At 49.4% G+C, this 21,135-nt stretch overlaps 1 protein-coding gene across 1 annotated transcript in view; it reads left to right on the top strand.

The window, feature by feature from the left end:
* Positions 1-13,638, top strand: part of IPO9 (importin 9) — a 194,319-nt gene extending 180,681 nt beyond the window's left edge. The window contains exons 22-24 of the mRNA XM_065403806.1: positions 609-710; positions 2,152-2,228; positions 13,319-13,638. Coding sequence (XP_065259878.1) covers positions 609-710; positions 2,152-2,228; positions 13,319-13,429 — 290 coding nt within the window. The 3' untranslated portion in view covers positions 13,430-13,638. The remainder of the gene's footprint in view (positions 1-608; positions 711-2,151; positions 2,229-13,318) is intronic.
* Positions 13,639-21,135: the final 7,497 nt, after the last annotated feature.

Below are 21,135 nucleotides of genomic sequence, written 5' to 3'. Positions count from 1 at the left end.
AGAGAAGCAGTTGCTGGCCAGGATCCCAATTCGAAGGCAGAGCCACCGCCAGCAGCAGCACAGAAGTAAGAACGGCATGGTATGGTATTGCCACCCTTACTTCTGTGCTGTTGCCTGCAGAGCTGGACCCTCAGTCAGCTGCCAGCGCTCTCCAGCCATCCAGCTCTGAAAGCAGGGCAGAAGTAAGGGTGGCAATACCGCAAACCCCCCGCCCCCCAAATAACCTTGCGACCCACCCACCCCGCAATTCCATTTTGGGTCAGGACCCCCAATTTGAGAAACACTGGTCTCCCCTGTGAAATCCATAAAGTATAGGGTAAAAGCACACAAAAGACCAGATTTGACGGGTGGAGACCAGATTTCACAGTCCGTGACACGTTTTTCATGGCCAAGAATTTGGTAGGACCCTATTTATGCCTGGATTCTATCTATTGACTTTAAAGATATAAGCATGCCAATACACTGGCTTCCCTGATCTGTACACATGGGCATAATTCATTTCTGCTCCTGTACTGTTTAATGAGGGACTGCATATTCTGTGGGTAATGTTTATCCATCTCGAACTGGTATTTTCTATGTGGCTTTAAGATGCTTTTTTTCATCAACAGATGACTCCAATGATATGTGGGAAGATCGGGAGGATGAAGAGGATGAAGATGAAGGTTTAGCTGGACAACTTTTATCAGATATTCTTGCCACAAACAAATATGGTAAGCAGAACAGTTACATTCACTGTTCAAAAGGTCAAATTGCGTAAAGAACATGCAGCTCTGAAAGTTACATTTCTCTTGACAGCTGCTCAGTATATAGTATGGAGGCCAGGGAAATAACCTGGAATGGAAGACACGGGAAAAAGGGAAGAGCAAAAAATACATCCTGGAACAGAGACTGTATGTTCATAGGCTAGAAGATATCAAACAACAGAGCACCTTTTGAGGCTCAGGGTTTGTCTACACTTAAAATGCTACAGCGGCATAGTTGCGCCACTGCACTGCTTCAGCATAGACACTACTTGTGCTGAGAGAAGGGATTCTCCTGTCAACATAGGTAATCTAGTTACAGCCTCTTGGGGTGGTAGGTCAACAAAAGCATTCTTCCATCAACGTAGCGCTGTCTACCCGGGGACTTTGGTCAGCTTAACTGCGCCACTCGGGTGTGGATTTTTCACATCCCTGAGCAATGTAGTTTTGCTGACCTAATTTTCTAGTGTAGACCAGGCCTCAGTGAGTCTCAAGTACTAATTCGACTTCACAACACGTCATGAGGCAGGTATAAATATGGTTTACAGATGGGGAAACTGAGGCTCAGAGGTGAAGTCACAAAATGAGAGTCTGAGAGCTGAATAGAACCCAAATTTCCCAGTCCTGTATTCTTGTAGGAAGAAGTTGTGTGTGATCCTGAAGTGATAGGTATTTAAAGGGAAAGGGAGCTGTGGGTATATGATCTGGAGGGTTAAGGAGAAAAGGTAAGTGTATAATTTGAGAGAATCTTACTTGGTACAGCTAAGGCAACTTAAATGAATTGTATCGCTGCACTGGCAGAAGCATAGGAGACTGAAATCTATCATGATGCATTGGCTCTGCCACAGATAACATGGCAAGACAAATTCATGTAGGTAGCTTTAATGAGAGGGAAACTTATCCAGGTTCTTTTGTAGCCCAAGGAAAACTTTCTTCAACCTTACCATGTCTCAGTGAGAGAGGGACTTGTCTCAATATTCAATGGAAGTGTTTCCTGTGTGACTGTAATGCATGAAATGTAGCTAATAAAGGATGTATTTGTGTCAGGTGCTGAGGTGGTAAGCCAAGGGTATCTCAGTTTGGAGCAATTAATTTCATGCCACAGTACAAGATCACTAATGTGTGCACATGTTTGTACATATAAGGAATGACAAACACCTGTGTTGTGCTACTTGGACTCTTGTCTCAGCTGTGAGACAAGGCTCCTGGCCCTCCTTATTCTGCCATTCTTCACTGCCCTCAGTTCTGTTTTATTTAAAATAAAAGTTGCTAGTTCCTTTTAAATGGAATTTTTATCCAAAATGACACTTCCTTGTTAAAATCTCCTAGAGTTAGGGGCCTAGTGAGATGCATCCTGAAATAGTAGCCAGCTTGTCCTTCACTATAAACACCTGTGCTTTTGTGTTGCCAGATGAGGATTACTATGATGATGATGAAGAGGATGATCCAGATGCATTAAAGGACCCCCTTTATCAAATAGATCTACAGGTGATGTATTAGAATGAGTTTTGCAATCTGATTCCTATTGCCTATTTATTCTAGTTATTCATTATATTTTACTTTCTTATATAGTATCTGTAACAAAATGCAGAGCCCCCTGAGCACTGAAAGGAGAGTACATTCTGTATTTTTATTCAGTTCACTGGAATTGCTCTGGAAGTGCCAGAGGATGCATATTACTATTATTTGTATTACTATAGCACCTAGGCAGGGACCCAGAACTCCATTGTTCTAGGGGCTGTGCAAACAGAACAAAAAAACAGCCCCTGCCCCAAACACTTTCCAGTATAAGACCAGAGACAACAGATGGATACAGACAGACAGGGGAGCACAAGGAAATAATGGTCAGCCTGGTGGGCAGTGGTCTCAGCACATCAACAGCATAACTTAATTTTCTTCTTCGAGTGATTGCTCCTGTGTATTCCACAGTAGGTGTGCATGCTCGCCACGTGCACTGGTGCCGGAAGTTTTCCCCTTAGCAGTATCCGTAGTGGGGGAGCACTGCTGCGACCCCTGGAGTGGCGCCGATATATCGCGCCATAAAGGGGGCTGCGTGCTCCCCCCACCCTCAGTTCCTTCTTTCCGCCAGTGAAGGTAGTCGGAACTTGCTTCAGCCTTGGCTGCAGTGTTATAGCCTTCGTGGTATCCAGTTCATTGATCTTTCTTGCTATTGCCGGGCTCGGGGCATGCCCCGTGGCCCGGGCTTCAAGTCGTGCGACTCTTGTCGCAATTCTATGCCCCGGAGCGCTCCTCACTTGGAGTGTCTTCGCTGTCTGGGCGAGGCTGACATTAGTGAGAAGTGTAAAATTTGCCGCTCCTTCAAGCCGCGAACAAAGAAGGAGCGTGAGATCCGACTCTGAGCTCTCCTAATGGAGTCGGCATTGGCCCCGACCCCGGGCACCGTGCCTTCGGCGCTTAGCGAAGCGCCTCCGGTGCGCCGTCCTGATTCCACGCCCAGTACCGCGTCGTCGGTGTGCAGCGAGGTGCCGTCAACGAGCCGGCACCGCTCCCCTTCTAAGAAGCAAGGGAAGACTCAGCGGCGCCGGGAGAAAGAACGGGGTGAGGCCAGACCCGTGTTGGGCAGCCCACGATCCCCATCGGGACCGAGACCTCCGACTCGGGTGGAGCAGAGTAGTCCGGTGCCATCCACGCGGGCCTCTCCAGAGGTGAGGATGCCTTCGATGCCAGAGGCAGCTCAGGCCGCGTGCGACATCCTTACGCTTCTGGTGCCGGGAGTGCAGCCTCAGTCGGGCCCCCGATCCTGTGGAAAGCTGCCTTTAAGTGCCCATCAACCTTCTCCGGACGTCTCCGAGGTTGAGGCGCCATCCCGGCTTGAAGGGCCGACCCGCGGACCGAGGCATGTCTCCACGCCGCGAGCAGGGTCGTCTGCGAGCAAGCTTAACTTCTCCACTCCTGGAGACCGTAGAGCAGGTTCCAAAAGACGTCGTCGCTCCTCTTCGAGCTGTGCCCGCAGGGACAGGTATCGTTGTCGTCGGCACCGGCGTTCATACTCCGGCACCCGCCATGGAAGGCGCCAGGCTCGGAGTTCGTCCCGGGAGTCCCAGGCACTGAGGCGTCGTGGCCTTGGGCGCCGGAGAGAGTACAGGGACAGTACCCCCTACTCCTATCTGTCCTCCTCCAGGGGCCGGAGACGTCATGTTCGGGACCGCCCCAGCCATTCGTACGGCACCGTCCGTTCGTCCTGAACCTCTGCTTCGGCACGCAGCCGTCCCTCATCAAGCCGCTCGGTGCCGCAGGACCAGCTAGCCCTTCCGGGTCCCCTCGTGTCCCAGGGCCAGGCCGTTCCCTGCAGGGACAGTGGTGCCAGTGGGCACCGTGGCCCCAGGCACCGGCACCGCCGGGACCCCGCTCCGTGGCGGGAGCGTCCCAGGCCCAGCCGACGGCATCACCTCGGCACCGTGATGAGGCAGTGGGCACCGACCCTGCGGCACCGGCTCAGGCCCAGGGTCAGGATGTCGGACTACCGGTACCGACGACACCGCAGCACCGACCTCCTCGGTACTGGATGACTCCGTGGCTGCCCTTCCTCCTGTCTCTTAGGAGGATTTCAAAGCTCACCAGGAGCTGCTCAGGAGGGTGGCATCGAACCTCCAGCTCCAGGCTGAGGAGATGGAGGAACCCTCGGACACATTGTTCAATGTCCTTACCTCCTCGGCGCCGGAGCGTGTGGCCCTCCCGTTTAATCAGGGGATGGCCAATATTACCACTGGCCTTTGGCAAACCCTGGACTCCCTCAGCCCTATCTCCAAAAAGGCCGAGCGAAAGTACTTTGTGCCCACAAAGGGGCACGAGTACCTCTACTCTCACTCAGCTCCGAACTCTCTAGTGGTGGAGTCCGTTAACCACCAGGAGAGACACGGCCAACCCGCTCCCACCCCCAAGAACAAAGACGCTCGCAGGCTGGACTCCTTCGGAAGAAAGGTTTATTCATCTGCGAGTTTTCAGCTCAGAGTGGCCAACCACCAGGCACTCGTGAGCAGATATGATTTTAACCTTTGGGGGTCCCTTCCCAAGTTTGAGCCCTCCCTCCACGAAAAGGACAGGAAGGAGTTCCGGGCCCTGGTGGATGAAGGTGCGGCAGCGGCTAAAGCAGCACTCCAGGCGGTTTCCGATGCGGCGGACATGGCCGCCCGTTTGATGGCTGCGGCCATCTCCATGAGAAGAGCGTCCTGGCTTTCGCTTTCTGGGCTATCGGCTGAGTCCCAGTCGATCATGCAGGACCTGCCATTGGACGGTCGGGCCCTGTTTGCAGACCAAACAGACGCGCGTCTGCACGGGATGAAAGACTCCCGTACCACCCTGCAGACGCTAGGCCTGTATGTCCCGCCGGCCAAGGACAAGCCTTGGCCTCACACCTCCGCTCCCCAGGCTCGGTACAGATATGAGCCCCCGCCTAAGAAGCAGCAGGAACAGAGGCGTCGGTCACAATGCCAATCCCGTTCGGCTCCTCATCCGGGGCCCTCTAAGGCCAGGAGGCCAGGGAAGCAGCATTTTTGACTGCTTGCGGGGGGTCACCTGGCCTGTTGCCAGGTTAACCCCCCCCAGTTAATAAAGTTCAGGTTTGCCAATCGTTTACCTGCCTTCTGTCTGCAATGGTTCCGTATCACTACGGACCGCTGGGTCCTCAACACTATATCCCTGGGGTACAGGTTGCAGTTTGTTTCGCCCCCTCCCAGTTGCCCTCCAGCCAGGGAGTCGGCAGGGGACCCGGAGCAAGCGCTCCTTCTAGATCAGGTGGTACAGCGCCTCCTCTCCCTGGGAGCCGTGGAGAGGGTACCTTGGGAATTCCGGGGCAAGGGATTCTATTCCAGGTATTTCCTCGTCCCGAAAGCGAAGGGCAGGCTTCAGCCCATCCTCGATCTGCGGAAGCTCAACCAGTTCTTGGTTCGCTGCAAATTCCGCATGGTGTCCCTAGCCTCTATTATTCCTTCCCTAGACCCGGGGGATTGGTTTGCAGCGCTGGACCTCCAGGATGCGTACTTTCACATCCACATTTTCGAGGGTCACAGGCGCTTCCTCCGTTTCCTGGTGGGTCAGGACCACTACCAGTTTACGGTCCTCCCCTTTGGCCTCTCAACGGCCCCAGGGTCTTCACAAAGTGTATGGCGGTGGTAGCGGCCCACCTCAGGAGGAGAGGGCTGCAGATCTTCCCCTACCTGGACGACTGGCTGCTCAAGGGCAAGTCCCGGTCCCAGATGCAGCAGCAGATAACCTTCCTGCTACGCATCTGCTCAACTCTAGGCCTAGTGGTAAACGAGGAAAAATCCATGTTAGTACCCGTCCATCGCATAGAATTCATAGGAGCGCTGCTAGATTCCCAGGCGGCCACGGCCTCCCTCCCAAGGGACAGGTTCGAGGCACTCAAAGACCTCATCGCCTCGGTCACGGCCTTCCCGGTGACCACGGCACGGGTGTGCCTTCAAATCCTTGGCCACATGGCTGCATGCACCTCGGTGGTACGACATGCCAGGCTCAGGATGAGACCCCTTCAGCTCTGGCTGGCCTCCCAGTACTCGCAGGCCAGGGACGACCTAGACAAGGTCGTCACGGTGCCGCCAACGGTGGTGGCAGGCCTGCAATGGTGGTCTCTCCCGAGCAATATGCTCCAGGGGGTTCCCTTCCGCGATCCCCCTCCCGCACTAGATCTAGTGTCGGATGCCTCGGACCTGGGCTGGGAGGCCCACGTGGGGGGCTTCAGGACCCAGGGGTTGTAGTTGTCCGAGCAACTCGCCCTACACATAAATGTCAGGGAACTCAGGGCAGTGCGCCTGGCGTGCGTGGCTTTCCGCCAGCGTTTACAAGGGAAGGTGGTCAGAGTCCTCACGGACAATACCACCGCAATGTATTATATCAACAGGCAAGGGGGCACGCGCTCCACGGCCTTATGCCAGGAAGCCCAGCTCCTGTGGGAGTTCTGTATAGCCCATGATATCTTCCTCCGAGCGTTCCACCTGCCCGGCGAGAGCAACACGCTCGCGGATCGCCTGAGCAGGGTGTTCTCACAACAACACAAGTGGTCCCTACACAGGGAGGTAGCGGAGTGGATCTTCCTACAGTGGGGTACTCCCCAGGTGGACCTGTTCGCCACCGCCCAGAATTGCCTGTGTCCCAAGTTCTGCTCCAGGGTGGGAGAGGGCGAAGGGGCCATGACAGACGCGTTCCTGCTCAATTGGTCGGGGCCCCGATGTATGCCTTCCCGCCCTTCCCCCTCATAGGCAGGGTCCTACAGAAGCTGAAATCAGACGGGGCAAGGATTATCCTGATAGCCCCGGATTGGGCCCGTCAACATTGGTACGGGACCTTACTGCAACTCTTGGCGGCCCCCCCTCGCAGGCTGCCGCTCCACCCGGACCTCCTCTCCCAGGATGGAGGTTGTCTCCTCCACCCCAACCTGACCCCGCTCCACCTGACATCGTGGATGCTCCGTGGCTAGATGCGGAGGAGGGGGGAGGTGTACTGAGGCTGTTAGACGGGTTCTGCTTGAGAGCAGGAAGCCGTCCACACGGAGGTCCTACCTGGCTAAGTGGTATCGGTTCTCCATATGGGCGAGGGAGAGAGGTTCCTCCCCTGCGTCTGCTCCGCTCCAGCTGGTCCTGGATTATCTCCTGTCCCTTAGGACCCAAGGGCTGGCACCCTCCTCGATCAGGGTGCACCTGGCAGCCATCTCGGCCTTCCACCCTCCAGTGGCGGGACAGTCCGTGTTCTCCCACCACATGACTTCCAGGTTTTTAAAGGGTTTGGAAAGAGCGTTCCCTTATGCTAGACCCCCGGTTCCGCCTTGGGACCTGAACCTGGTACTGTCATGCCTCACGGGGCCTCCCTTTGAGCCCTTGGCCACGTGCTCCTGGTCCCACTTATCTGAGAAAGTGGCGTTTTTCGTGGCTATCACCTCAGCCCGCAGGGTTTCGGAGCTTAGGGCGCTGACCTCTGAACCCCCATATACGATCTTCCATAAGGGGAAGGTCCAGCTTCGCCCGCCCCCGGCCTTCCTGCCGAAGGTGGTCTCCGCGTTTCATATGGACCAGGACATCTTCCTGCCAGTCCTGTGTCCTAAGCCCCATTCCTCCAATGTGGAACGACGCCTGCACATGCTAGATGTGCGTAGGGCGCTGGCCTTTTACTTAGACCAAACAAGACCATTCCGGAAATCCCCTCAGCTTTTCATCGCATCGGCCGAGCGCATGAGAGGGCAACCGGTTTCCACCCAGCGGATCTCCCGCTGGATTACCTCATGCATACGCACGTGTTATGACCTGGCAGGGGTTCCCCCGCCTCCTATAGTAAAGGCTCATTCGACGAGAGCTCAGGTCTCGTCGGCTGCCTATGTGGCTCATGTCCCTATTCCGGACATCTGCAGGGCTGCTACGTGATCCTCTGTCCACACCTTCTCATCGCACTATGTGATCGTCTCCCAAGCAAGGGATGATGCCGGGTTTGGTAGGGCGGTGCTCCGCCCAGTTAACCCTTAACACTTATCATTTAGAACTCCTACCCACCTCCGTCAGGTATAGCTTGGAGTCACCTACTGTGGAATACACAAGAGCAATCACTCGAAGAAGAAAGGACACTTACCTGTTCCGTAACTGGCGTTCTTCGAGATGTGTTGCTCCTGTCTATTCCACATCCCACCCTCCTTCCCCTCTGTCGGAGTTGTCTGGCAAGAAGGAACCGAGGGTGGGGGGAGCACGCAGCCCCTTTATGGCGCGATATATCAGCGCCACTCCAGGGGTCGCAGCGGTGCTCCCCCACTACGGATACTGCTAAGGGAAAAACTTCCGGCAACGGTACACATGGCGAGCACGCACACCTACTGTGGAATAGACAGGAGCAACACATCTCGAAGAACGCCAGTTACGGAACAGGTAACTGTCCTTTCTTTGTCATCAGAGCAAAGGAGAGTTTTTAGGAGGGATTTGAAGGAGGCTGAGGTAGCTTTGCAGATGTTTATGGGGAGTGCCTCCCAGTTGAGAAGACAGCCTGGAATAAAACACCAAGGCTCTTGTTTGCAAATTTAACCAGTGGGCCATGGAGGCTGGCATCGTGAACCAGCTGGAAGCAAGCAATCAGCTTGATTGCAATTGAGAGATAAGGAGGGTGGAGATAAAGTCCCTGAAAGTGAACACCAGCAGTTTACATTTGATGCAATAGAGAAGGGGGAGTCAATGGAGGGATTCAGAGGGGTGACGTTGTCAAAGCAACAAGCTAGGAAGAAGAGGTGCTTTCTGTGACTTACCTCTGCTGCAGGAATGACCTATGACTTAGAAATGTATTTTTTTTATGTGAAAGATATAAATTGGATTTGAGTGAATAAACCTTGTAGCATATAGGACCAAGTGTCTGTGCTAGAAGTCAAGTGCTCAAGTTAAAAAAAAAAAAAAAAAAAAAAAAAATGCTAGAATCAAGGCTGCATGTGCAACATTAATCCTGGCATAGTTTGTGTCTCTGAAGCTTGGTTAGGTCCCTCTGTAGCTCCTCAGCTTTCTCTGACTTAATTATCATAAAGAACTGTCATCTGAAAATTCTGCCAGCTCACTGTGCCCACCCCCTTTTCTAGTTTAATATATTAAACATTGGGCCTACTGTGGAACTTCGAGGCACTCGGCTGTTAACCTTTGTGATTGATTCATGACAATACTTTGCCTCTTGCCCTGACTGCTTAGATTCTTTAATAGCCTGTTAGGATGGACCTTATCAAAGACCTGTCAAAAGTTTAAATAAACTGATTCATAGAGTCTAAAGTACAAAGGGACCTTTGTGATCATCTAGTCTGACCTGTATAACACAGGACTACCCTGAATTAATTCCTGTTTGAATTACAGTATAGATTTTTGAAAAAGTTTTTAGTTTTAGTTTTGGAGAATCCACTACAACCAGTGTTTAATTTGTTTTTTAAAAAAAATAAAAAGATCCCTGGTCTCAAGCAATAAAGATGGTGTCTGCCGCACAGCATGACCTCACAAGCATTGTACGTGTGAGGTCATGCCTTGCACGCCACCAGAAGAGGTGCCATGGCTGAGTCCCGGCACAAATTAAGCTCTGACCACAACCCTGGGTAAATTGTTTGAGTAGATAATTCCCCTCACTGTTAAAGATTTGTGCCTTATTTCTAGTCTGAATTTGTCCAGCTTCAACTTCCAGCCATTGAATTTAGTTAAACCTTTGTCTTCTGGATTGGAGAGTCCTCCTCTATTATCAAATCTCTGTTCCTCCTGTCAACTAGTTCTCTTTCATCCATTAATCTATTGACGTTTAGAGAATTCTAATAAATTAGTGAGGCACAATCTTCCTTTACAGAAACTGTGCTGATTAGTCCCTATCATAGCATGATATTCCAAATGTTTTATTCTATTTTTAATTATCATTTCAACCAGTTTACCAGGAACAGAGGTGTAAGACTTTACGCCCAGTAAAGGCACCCATAGAATCACCCCCCAGTCACCCAGAGAATTTAAGTACATTTGAGGTTGAGATGGAAATAGCAGACAGACTTGTTGGAAGTCTCTGGGTAAGGATAAAAGGTTGTGGGGGGTTTTTTTGTTTGTTGTTTTTTTTTTTAAAGAATGTATAGTAGAGGTCTACTATAAATCACCTAGCAAGGAAGAAGAGGTGCATGAAACTTTTTTTAAAACAACTAACAAAATCATCCATAGTACAAGACTTGGTATTGATGAGGGACTTCAACTACCCAGACATCTCTTGGGAAAATAATACATCAGGGCACAGATTATCCAACAAGTTCTTGGAATGCCCTGGAGACAGTATTTTATTTCAGAAGCTGGAGAATGCCCCTAGGGGACAGGCTGATCTCGATTTGATTTTGACAAATAGGGAGGAACTGGTTCAGAATTTGAAAGTGGAAGGCAGCGTGGGTGAAAATGATCATGAAATGATAGAGTTCATGATTCTAAGGAATGGAAGGAGGGAAAACAGCAGAATAAAGAAAATGGATTTCAAGAAGACCTACTTTAGCAAACTCAGGGAGCCGGTAGGTAAGATCCCATGGGAAGCAAGCCTAAGGGGGAAAACAATGGGAGAGAGTTGACAACTTTTTCAAAGAGATTAAGGGTACGAAAGCAAACTATCCCACCGCATAGGAAAGATAGGAAGTATGGCAAGAGACCACCCTGGCTTAACCAGGAGATTTTCAATGATCTGAAACTCAGAGTTCTACAAAAAGTTAAAACTATGTCAAATTACTTAGGATGAATATAAAAAAACACAAGTATATAAGGACAGAATTAGAAAGGCCAAGGCACAAAATGAGATTAAACTAGCTAGAGAAAGAACACAACATTCCACAAATACATGAGAAGCAAGAGGAAGACCACGGAGAGGATAGGCTCAATGAGGGGGGAGGGGGAGGGGAAGACAATAACAGAAAATGTAGAAATGGCAGAAGTGCTTCATGCCCTTTTTGTTTTTCACCAGCTATACAGGCAACTAAGTTTCAGGCATTTCCTGAATATTTAGTGCTTGACTTTGTCACTTAACATTCTTTTTTACGGTTCTTTTCTGTGTAATTTCCTAGTTTAAAAAAACAACAAATAAGTTCTAGTACAGGGGTGGGCAAATTTTTTGGCCCGAGGGCCACATCTAGATGAGGAAGTTGCATGGCTAGGTGAGGGGTGCGGGCTGTACGAGGGGGCTCAGGGCAGTGGGTTGGGGTGCAGGAGGGGGTGCAGAATGCAGGAGGGGGCTCAGGGTAGGAGGTTGGGGTGCAGCAGGGGGCTCGGCAGGGGGTTGGGGTTCAGGAGAGTGCGGCATGGTGCTCAGGGCAGGGGGTTGAGGTTCAGTAGGGATGCGGCAAGGGGCTCAGGGCAGGGGGTTGGGGTGCGGGCTCCAGCCCGGCGCGGCTTACCTGGAGCAGCTCTGGGGTGGCAGCGGCGCGCAGCAGGGCTAAGACAGGCTCCCGGAAGCGGCCGGCACCACATCCCTGGGGGAGGCGGGGCGGAGGGCTCCGTGCGCTGCCCTTGCCTGCAGGTACCTCCCCCGAAGTTCCCATTGGCTGCGGTTCCCCATTCCCGGCCAATGGGAGCTGTGGGGGGCGGTGCCTGCAGGCGAAGGCAGCGCACGGAGCCCTCTGCCCCTGTTTCTCTCCCCACCCACCCCCCTCCGGGGTCACAGTGATGTGGTGCCGGCCGCTTCCAGGAGTGGCGCAGGGCCTGCGGCGCCATGGGGGTGGCAATCCCACGGGCCGGATCCAGCTCGCAGGCCGTAGTTTGCCCACCCCTGTTCTAGTATGTGCAGCTCTCAACACAGGCACTTCAATTTTTAAAAAAAGGTCAGGAAATTTAACATTGAGATTGCTGCAAAAGCACAAGGGGACTGAGTTGAGATTGCATGGGAATCCTTAATTCTGGCATTTCCTGACTTTTGAGTACGTAACTTTTCAACCTTAACATTCTTTTAATGATTTTTGGAGGCAATTTCTGAACTGAAAAAGATAAAACAAATTCCATCACATGGAACTGTATCGATCCCCACTTGGATCATTAGCAGGGTGTTGTCCTTTAGATCCATACCATAGAAACTCCGGCTAATGGAGTAACTGATAGCAGTAGTGTGCTGCCATCCTCTGTGTGGACCTGCCATAACTGGAGGATGACACACACTTGGCCAGTGGGTTTCACAACTATTTGCCATGAGCAAAGAAAAGTATAGGTTGAGGAGTTCCAGGTTCCTCCAGGTTCTACAGAGGAGTGTACTTTTCTGCCCCTGCAACCCCTCCAACACTGTCTCTGTGCTCCTATCTACCCCTATCCTGTCCCCATCCTCTTCTGCTGCCTCCCCCACCAGGTCGTGTATCCACTGCATTTCCCCTTCCAGCTATTGTCCTCTTCCCCTCTGTTTTTTTTCTCCATCCTCTGTCTCCTCATGTAACTCCCTTTCACCATGTTCCCTCCCCCTATTCCTTAGCCCTCTGCATCAGCCTGCTTTCTCCTGGGATGCTAGTGGGGGATGAAGAACAATTTGAAATTTTCATTAAGGGGAAACTAGGCAAGTATTTAAGAGGAGTATTAAGGTGTGACTGAGGTTATTAAGTTGTGGAATAGTCTGTTGGGAAAAGATGGAAGCTTTGTCATTTGTGACTTTTAGAACTAGATGTGACAAAATACTTTCTGCTAGAGAGGATAGTCATGGGTTGGCTGGGAGATAGAGTGGGTAATCTGATAGAAAAGACCTACCTTTGAATCTAGGGAACAGATTGTAGCAACACTTATCTCCACTGCAGAGCTACCCACAGAGACTACACAATGGTCAGTCTTGAGTGAATAATCTGACTGGCTTTGTGGTCTCTGGGCTACACCTTGGCTAGTGCTCTGGGACCACATTTGGCCTGGAGGCTGCACTTGGCCTGCCTGTTTGACATGTACTTTGAAGCCTAATGCAGCATGGCCTGTCTTGTCTGCTGAGCACAGTGCTCCTTCTCCTCCACTTTGCATTAGTGCTCGTTCACTTTGTCTTTTCTCATGTTATGCAATCTTTAGCTCCCAAAGTTAAGCAATGATAGATGTATTGAAAGATGTTAACTTGGTTCCTTGTCGTCTTCCTCCTAGGCCTATCTCACTGATTTCCTGTGTCAGTTTGCACAGCAGCCTTGCTATGCAATGTTCTCAGACCATCTCAATGAGAACGAGAGAAGAGTGCTTGAGGCCATTGGCATATGAACCGTGCAGAGACCATATTGATCATATCTGGACAATACTTTTCTGGCTTATTCCATGTTTTGTGATTAAACATGAAACTTTTTCCAGTGTTCACCTGTTGTTACAGATGTGATCTTCCTCATCACGAAGTATTGAGCCTTGTCTTATCATGACTCTGTTAAGGGAAGGATTATTGAGAAAGCTCCGAAGACTGAGCTTTGCACTCTGCTCTCACCAAGGGAACACTTTCGTTTTTCACAAAAAAACTTTCCAGGAGGTCCTTAAAATAATGTGTCCTTAAATATTTTTTAAAATAAACTTTATATTTGCCTCTGAAGAGGCACATAACTGAGTTTCACAAACACGGTTGGACAGAACGAGGAAGGAATCAGGTCTTTTGTAGGTTGCTTGGATGTGTTTTGATACTTTGGAAGTTTTGTCCCTCTTCTCACTTGCATAACACATACAGGGTAAATATCTTCATCTTACCATGTGACTTTTTTATAGAACTATAGACACTTTTATCAAAGAGATGCCTAAATGGTATGGAATCTGTTTACAAGAGTTTGGATGGGAAGCTGAAATAAAATTAAATGAACATCTTGTTTTGTACTGTGGGTGGGGGCTTCCATCTAGTCTCTAACATTGCATCAGTTCTTTGCTAAAGCTTTTGCATGCACATGCTGAAAGGAAGCTACCACTTAAATCTCAATTCTTGTGGAATGTGGCTACTGAAGACTGGTTTTACTGAACACAAACAACCATCATTTTTTACCCAACAAAAAAAGTGTATATTTATCGTTCTCTTTACTCCATAAAAACAATTATCTGAAATACTTTGCTTCCTTCACACTCCTGAGACTTGTATGAAGTGGGTAAGCTATAGTCCACAAATTAGTATGTGTATTTTTATAGGGTGGTAAAATAACATTACAAACTGATTTATCCATAAGTACATAGTGATGTATCTCACAACACCTCTTTGCCTTTTGTTCCCTGTTGGGGAAAATAAAAATAAAACTACTAAAATATATACACTGGTATTTTCTTTTAAAACAGATTTCTAGAAGGAAATCATTACATTTTATATGTATTTTATACGTATTTACCCTTTAAAACTTCTCCTTTAACTGTACCCTAGAGACTATTGGCCTCGTCTCATAGTAGTCTTCTGGGCAGGAGGGGAACCCTGTAACTCTGCAGCTTCCGTTTCCTTTTAGGCAGAATGAGAACCACTAAAACCCCTTTTCCTGTAGGGTCCATCAGGTAACTCTCTTCAGGGAGTAATGTGCTGCATCTGCAAACCTTCCTTACAAGCAAGCTTGCCAAATAGCTCACTATACCTGTGCCAGTGTTGGTCTTTTAAATTGTTAAAGCGGGGGGAGCCTAATACAAGACTGTACTTCTCCCCACAGCTCCTCACAAAGCTTGTGTGACCTCAAGCCTTGCTGGTCTAATTTAGGATGTGGTTCTTCTCTCTTCCTCAGCTGAGATAAATTAACTCTCCTTTTTAATAACCCAGGGAAAACTGGTGCCCCAGGTCTGAGGGTTGGTGGTTCTTAGTTTTATTTTTCCAACATAACATTTTAAAAGGCAACATGACTGCCCCCAACTTCCTGAAGCAATGGTGGAAATAGGAGGGCCAACACAATCTGTCATTGCATGTGAATGGAGTTGAAAGGATTGAGTGCTGTGAGATGCAGTAGGATGTCTTCTACAAACTCTGACTTGTGTGCCAAGCTTGCTTTCTCAGAGTTTAATAAAAAATAAATGGCTTGAAATCCTGAGGTAGCTGTGCTGACGAATCAGCTCATCTCCCAAAATGAGTAAAGGAAGGCTACGTAATGCTGTAGCACTTCTTTGGCATGATAGCTGATGAAGTTTTGCTCCTGAATATTGGAGAGGACCTGTGCTGCACAGTGCATGTTTGTAGAACACTGGTACGCAGTGATGCTAAAAATACAAAACAGAAAAGAGCGAAGGGCAGATCTAAACCACAGGGCATATTGCAGAATGCAGAAAAGAGCCATCAAATGTTAATTGTTTGATGTCCCATACATTGGAAACAGAGTTCTAAAATAGGATCATGCACACTTCCTGGTAAGTGAAAGACCAGACGTTTGAGGGTGGCATGGAAAATGGACAGACTTCAAGTCTGGCCAACTGATCTAAGTTGGTGGGGACTTCAGGGATGTTGATATGCTCTCCGCAGGAGGCCCACTGGAGTGCGATCTTACGCAGTGTGCACCTTAATTTTGCTTAACATACTTTGATTCTTCTTAAAGCACATTAAAGAATTAGATTATAGGTTTAAACAAGAGCATGAAACATGGAGACAATTTGATACTAACATTGTAGCTCTCCCTTATTTTGTGTTAAAGGATTTCTCTGGTGTTGCCAAGGCCTATCTCCATCTATGAATAAATTTAGGGGCAGCTTTTTCTGGAGCTCCCTTCAGTGCCCTTCATTATGTTGGTTAGCGTCTGTTGCTGTCTAGCATGTCTATTGAATGAGCCATTTGTTCTTTACTTCCAATAAGAGCTACTGCTGGATACAGTGACATTGCACGAAACTGAAGGCTGGGAATGTGCGCCCCTTCAGTAACTTAGTGCTTCCTTTGTTCAAGTACCGGTCAGTGTTCCTGAAACTTTTCAGGGTTACGCCCCCATCTTACCCCTGTCCAAACTCCCTCCCTGGGGCCGGGAGTGGGGCCATGGCTCTGGGGGGCAGATGTGGACAGGGTAATGGGTGCAGGGCTGGGGCTGGGAGCGAAGCCCTGGCTCGGGGCTAAGGGTGGGGGGGAGCCTCGGCTGGGGCCAGGAGTGGATTTGGGGGCCGAGCAGGGCTGGGTGGTGCTCCCTCCCTGCCCCCTGTGGGGGCTTGTCCAGGCCCCCACACATCCTCTTCGGCAGGTGCACCCCACAGTTTGGGACTTCTGCAGATAAGGGGGCAGGAATAGCTTAGATGTCCTGTGGCATTGTCCATAATACTATTAATAACACATGGCTATTGTTGGAAAGTGTTTCCTGCCAATAAAAGTTCTTGTGACTGGAGTCTCCCACACGAAAAATACCTTAAGGACCTTAAGGGCTACAGTCCTCAAAAAAGGGGGGTGGTAGTCTAAAATGCCTGTCAGTAAAGTGGCCCGAACAAGGCTTATACTGATGTTAAACCCTTCCCCTTCACACTTTGTTCCCCTTCGTTTTCAGGATTCTTAAAGGGTGGCCCTTATTTCCTTCTTTGAAGTGGATGATAAAGGTGGTTGTCACGCTGTCTGGAATGGTTCGTGACCATGAGTGCCAACCTCAGTGCAGACTGTCAAGAAGCAAGGCAGACACCCCAAACTGGTGGCATGGTCTATAATTAGATTTCACCAACCCAGTAACAAATGTGAACTCCTGAAGCACTATACCAGTCTTACCATGGAGTCACAAACAGTTCTCTTGGGCACTCCAGTCTATCTTGCCACCCAGGCAAGCTGAACTTAGTGATAAATGGACACGCCAAAGATCACTAAATATTCAAGTTCCTCCAAGTCCCAAGAGATCAGTCACTTACCCCAGATCAACTTGTACTTTGATATGACACCAAAGACAATGCTGGTAGCCAATCCTATAGTAAACTAATTAAGAAAAGAAATTAGTTATTTACAGGTTAAAGCAGGCAACATGTATGCACAAATGAGTTAGTCTATGGTTTCCAAAATATGACAGATGTAGTAGTGTGTCCACTGAATGTCTTGGGGCTAATCCAGGTTGCCCCTGGGGATGTCTGCTTTTGTTTCTTAGCTCCAGCCCTTGTGTGCGTCCAAACAGCAAAGAGATAACTATTTCCTCTTGTGAGTATCTTTATATGACTTTTCCCCAGAGTTCAAACCAATGTGACGTGCTTCTGCATGTAACTTCTTCATGGGGATGGGGCAATCAATGACGTTTTTGTCCTACAATGGCCCATTTAGTTTTGATAGTCCTTCTTGATGAGCGGAAGCATTCTTCCTGCTTAGGTTCATAAGTTCAGCACAGGCACTTTTACAGTTATAAAGCAAACTTATATTTTACCTTGTAAACAAATTCCCAAGAGATTGTACAGAAACACATCAGCCCCTTGTAAGATAAGGAGAGGATGACATGATGATGGGTGAGGACATTTTGTTCAAAATAGCACCTGCAAAGTATAAGGGCGATAACTTGTTTGTATCAATGTATATAAGGTAAAGTCATAGGAGGAGCATCTTTGTATTGGCCAAGGGGACAGAATCCTTGTATACACATTGAGCCTTTACCTTGTCATAGGCATACATGTGAGAGCCTGTGACCCGTTGGGTAGGGTGCTAGAACCGTGCTTTGCTGACAATAAACCTGGCTGAGCACCTTTGCCACCAAACCGTGCCTGTGGACTTTCTTTACGAATAACATTGAGGTCTGCTGAATTGGCATGCAGCTGACATTGGAGCTCAAGAAACACCAGCACTTAGCAGCATTAACGTTGCAGCAGTAACAATAGTTCTTCTTCGAGTGATTGCTCATGTGTATTCCACAGTAGGTGTGCGTGCTCGCCATGTGCACCGGTGCTGGAAGTTTTTCCCTTAGCAGTACCCGTAGTGGGGGAGCCCCGCTGCGACCCCTGGAGTGGTGCCTCTATATCACGCCATAAAGGGGGCTGCGCGCTCCCCCCACCCTCAGTTCCTTCTTGCCGTCAGTGAAGGTAGTCGGAACTTGTGCTCCAGCATTGCTGTAGCTTCTATCCTTGGTAGTACCTTGACTGTTACTAGTTTTCTGCAGTTAGTAGCCTGGCCTGGGGCATGCCCCGAGCCCCAGGCTTCAAGTCATGCGACTCCTGTCGCAATTCCATGCCCAGAAGCGATCCACACTCCAAGTGTCTTCGCTGCCTGTGCGAGGCTCACATAAGTGAGCGGTGTAAAATTTGTAAGTCCTGGTGGCTATCACCTCAGCCCACCGGGTCTCGGAGCTTAGGGCCCTGACCTCCGAGCCCCCGTACACGGTCTTCCATAGGGATAAGGTCCAGCTCCGCCCGCACCCGGCTTCTGCCGAAGGTAGTCTCGGCTTTTCACATAGAACAGGACATTTTCCTCCCGGTTTTCTGTCCTAAGCCCCATTCCTCCAATGAGGAACAGCGCCTACACATGTTAGATGTGCGTAGAGCGCTGGCCTTTTACCTGGACAGAACCAGGCCATTTCGGAAATCCCCTCAGCTGTTTATTGCATCGGCCGAGCGCATGAGGGGGCGACCGGTTTCCACCCAGTGGATTTCCCGCTGGATCACCTCGTGCATACGCACGTGTTACGAGCTGGCAGGGGTTCCCCCGCCTCCTATAGTAAAGGCTCATTCGATGAGAGCTCAGGCCTCGTTGGCTGCCTATGTGACTCATATCCCTATTCAGGACATCTGCAGGGCCGCTACATGGTCCTCTGTCCACACCTTTTCATCGCACTATGTGATCGTCTCCCAAACGCGGGATGATACCGGGTTTGGTAGGGCGGTTCTCTGCCCAGCTAACCCTTAAACTCCTACCCACCTCCATCAGGTATAGCTTGGAGTCACCTACTGTGGAATACACAGGAGCAATCACTCGAAGAAAGGACAGTTACCTGTTCCGTAACTGGCGTTCTTCGAGATGTGTTGCTCAGGTGTATTCCACATCCCACCCTCCTTCCCCTCTGTCGGAATTGTCTGGCAAGAAGGAACTGAGGGTGGGGGGAGCGCGCAGCCCCCTTTATGGCACGATATAGAGGTGCCACTCCAGGGGTCGCAGCGGGGCTCCCCCACTACGGGTAGTGCTAAGGGGAAAACTTCCGGCACCGGTGCACGTGGCGAGCACGCACACCTACTGTGGAATACACCTGAGCAACGCATCTCGAAGAACGCCAGTTACGGAACAGGTAACTGTCCTTCTGCAGCAGTAAAAACATGCTCCATGGGGGCTGGCTCCCTTGTTGTCACCAGAGAATTTCCGCGTCTCCTCAAGATATTGGTTGGGGTTGTCCTCACCTTTGTTGTAGCTCGATAGGTGCCAGAGGATCACCGTCAGAACCAAGATTGGCATCTGTCTCACAGGACAGGCTTTTGGCCCAGTGCCTACTGGCCACCAATATCTTACCCTTGGGACGTTCCTCAGTCCCTGAGGTCTCACTCTTTGACTTGTTCCAGAAATAGATCACCAAACCCAACGGTGGCTCCTGCTCCCAAACCATCTGAGCTGCAAGTGACCAATGAGCCCATTCTCCCTGGACCTCTGGGGCTATTCGGACTGGATTCTCTGGTGCAATAACAGGACCCATCGCTGGCACAGCAAACCGCATCTTCATTCTTTCCAGATGACTCTCTGTGACAGAATAGTACTCTCCCTGAGTGCTTTAAGGCATATCAGGATCTCCTGAGGCATATGGCTGCTATCTTGGGTATCCAGCTGGAATTACTGCAGGAGAATACGCATAAGATGCTGGATAGTCTCCAACAATCAGCTCCAGGGCGAGTAGCCCTCCCAATAAATGAGGCTCTTTTGGAGCTTACCAAAGCCCTTCTGGAATACTCCAGTTTCTTTGCCTCCCAAGGGAAAGCATTTGGAGAAGCAGTGCTTCATTCCCATTCAGAGTTTGGACGGTTTCTACTCCCATCTGGCCCTTAATTCTCTGGTGGTAACTACAGGGCATGGCAAGGAAGGTTTAAATCCACAGAGTCCAAAAGGATGGATTTAATGGGGAGAAAGATTTATATCTCCTCTTCCCTGCAAATGTGCATCGCAAACCAGCAGACGTTGCTCTCTAAATAGGTCTTTGTTAATTGGGTGACCATGTCTAAGTTAATGGACAAGTTGCCTGAACCCTCCAGGGGAAGAATTTATGGCATGCTTGCAGAAGGCTGTACTTGTAGGGTCTGCAAGACCTTGTTGCAGTCAGCTCTGAACGTGGTGAATGCCTCAGCCAGCATCAGCAGTGACCATGAGGAGGGCCTCCTAGCTGAAGAATTTGGGTATTGTGCCCAATGTGCAGCAGACCACTGATGACTTACCTTTTGAAGGCTGGGTTTGGTTTTCAGAAAAAACAACAAAACCCTACATTGTTTTAAAGACTCCCAAGTTACTTTACATTTTGGTAGTATGTACTCTGGCCGTGAAGAGATGCCACTATGCTTCTGTCTGGAGTGGCTCACAAGTGAGAATACTAACCTCAGGGCAGAATGTTAAGAAGCAGGACACAAACCCCAAATTGGTTGTGAGTTCTATAATTAGATTTCACCAGCCAAATAGCAAGTGTAAACTCCTCAGTTACTATACAGCCTTAACATAGAGTTCCAGACAGTTCCTTAGGTATTCCAATCTATCTTGCTATCCAGGCAAGCTTGACTCTGTGATAGATGGTTACTTTACACCAAAGATCGCAAAATATTTAGGTTTCTCTAAGTCCTAAAGGATCAGTCATTTACCCCAGGTCAATTTGCACTTTAGCTCTCACACAGAAAACAACCTTTTTAGCCAATCCTGTAGTAAACTAACTAAAGGTTTATTAACTAGGAAAATGAGTTATTTACAAGGTTAAAATAGATTGATTATTAGATTTGTTAGATAGATTGTCGGGCTCATGGGTCAGTGGCTCGAGGTCTAGTTGGCAGCCAGTATCAAGCGGAGTGCCCTAGGTGTCGGTCCTGGGGCTGGTTTTGTTCAACATCTTTATTAATTATCTGGATGATGGGATGGATTGCATCCTCAG

This window comes from Emys orbicularis, chromosome 4 (assembly GCF_028017835.1).
Source record: "Emys orbicularis isolate rEmyOrb1 chromosome 4, rEmyOrb1.hap1, whole genome shotgun sequence".
Taxonomy (NCBI): domain Eukaryota; kingdom Metazoa; phylum Chordata; order Testudines; family Emydidae; genus Emys; species Emys orbicularis.
This window is presented reverse-complemented; position numbering and strand designations above follow the sequence as displayed.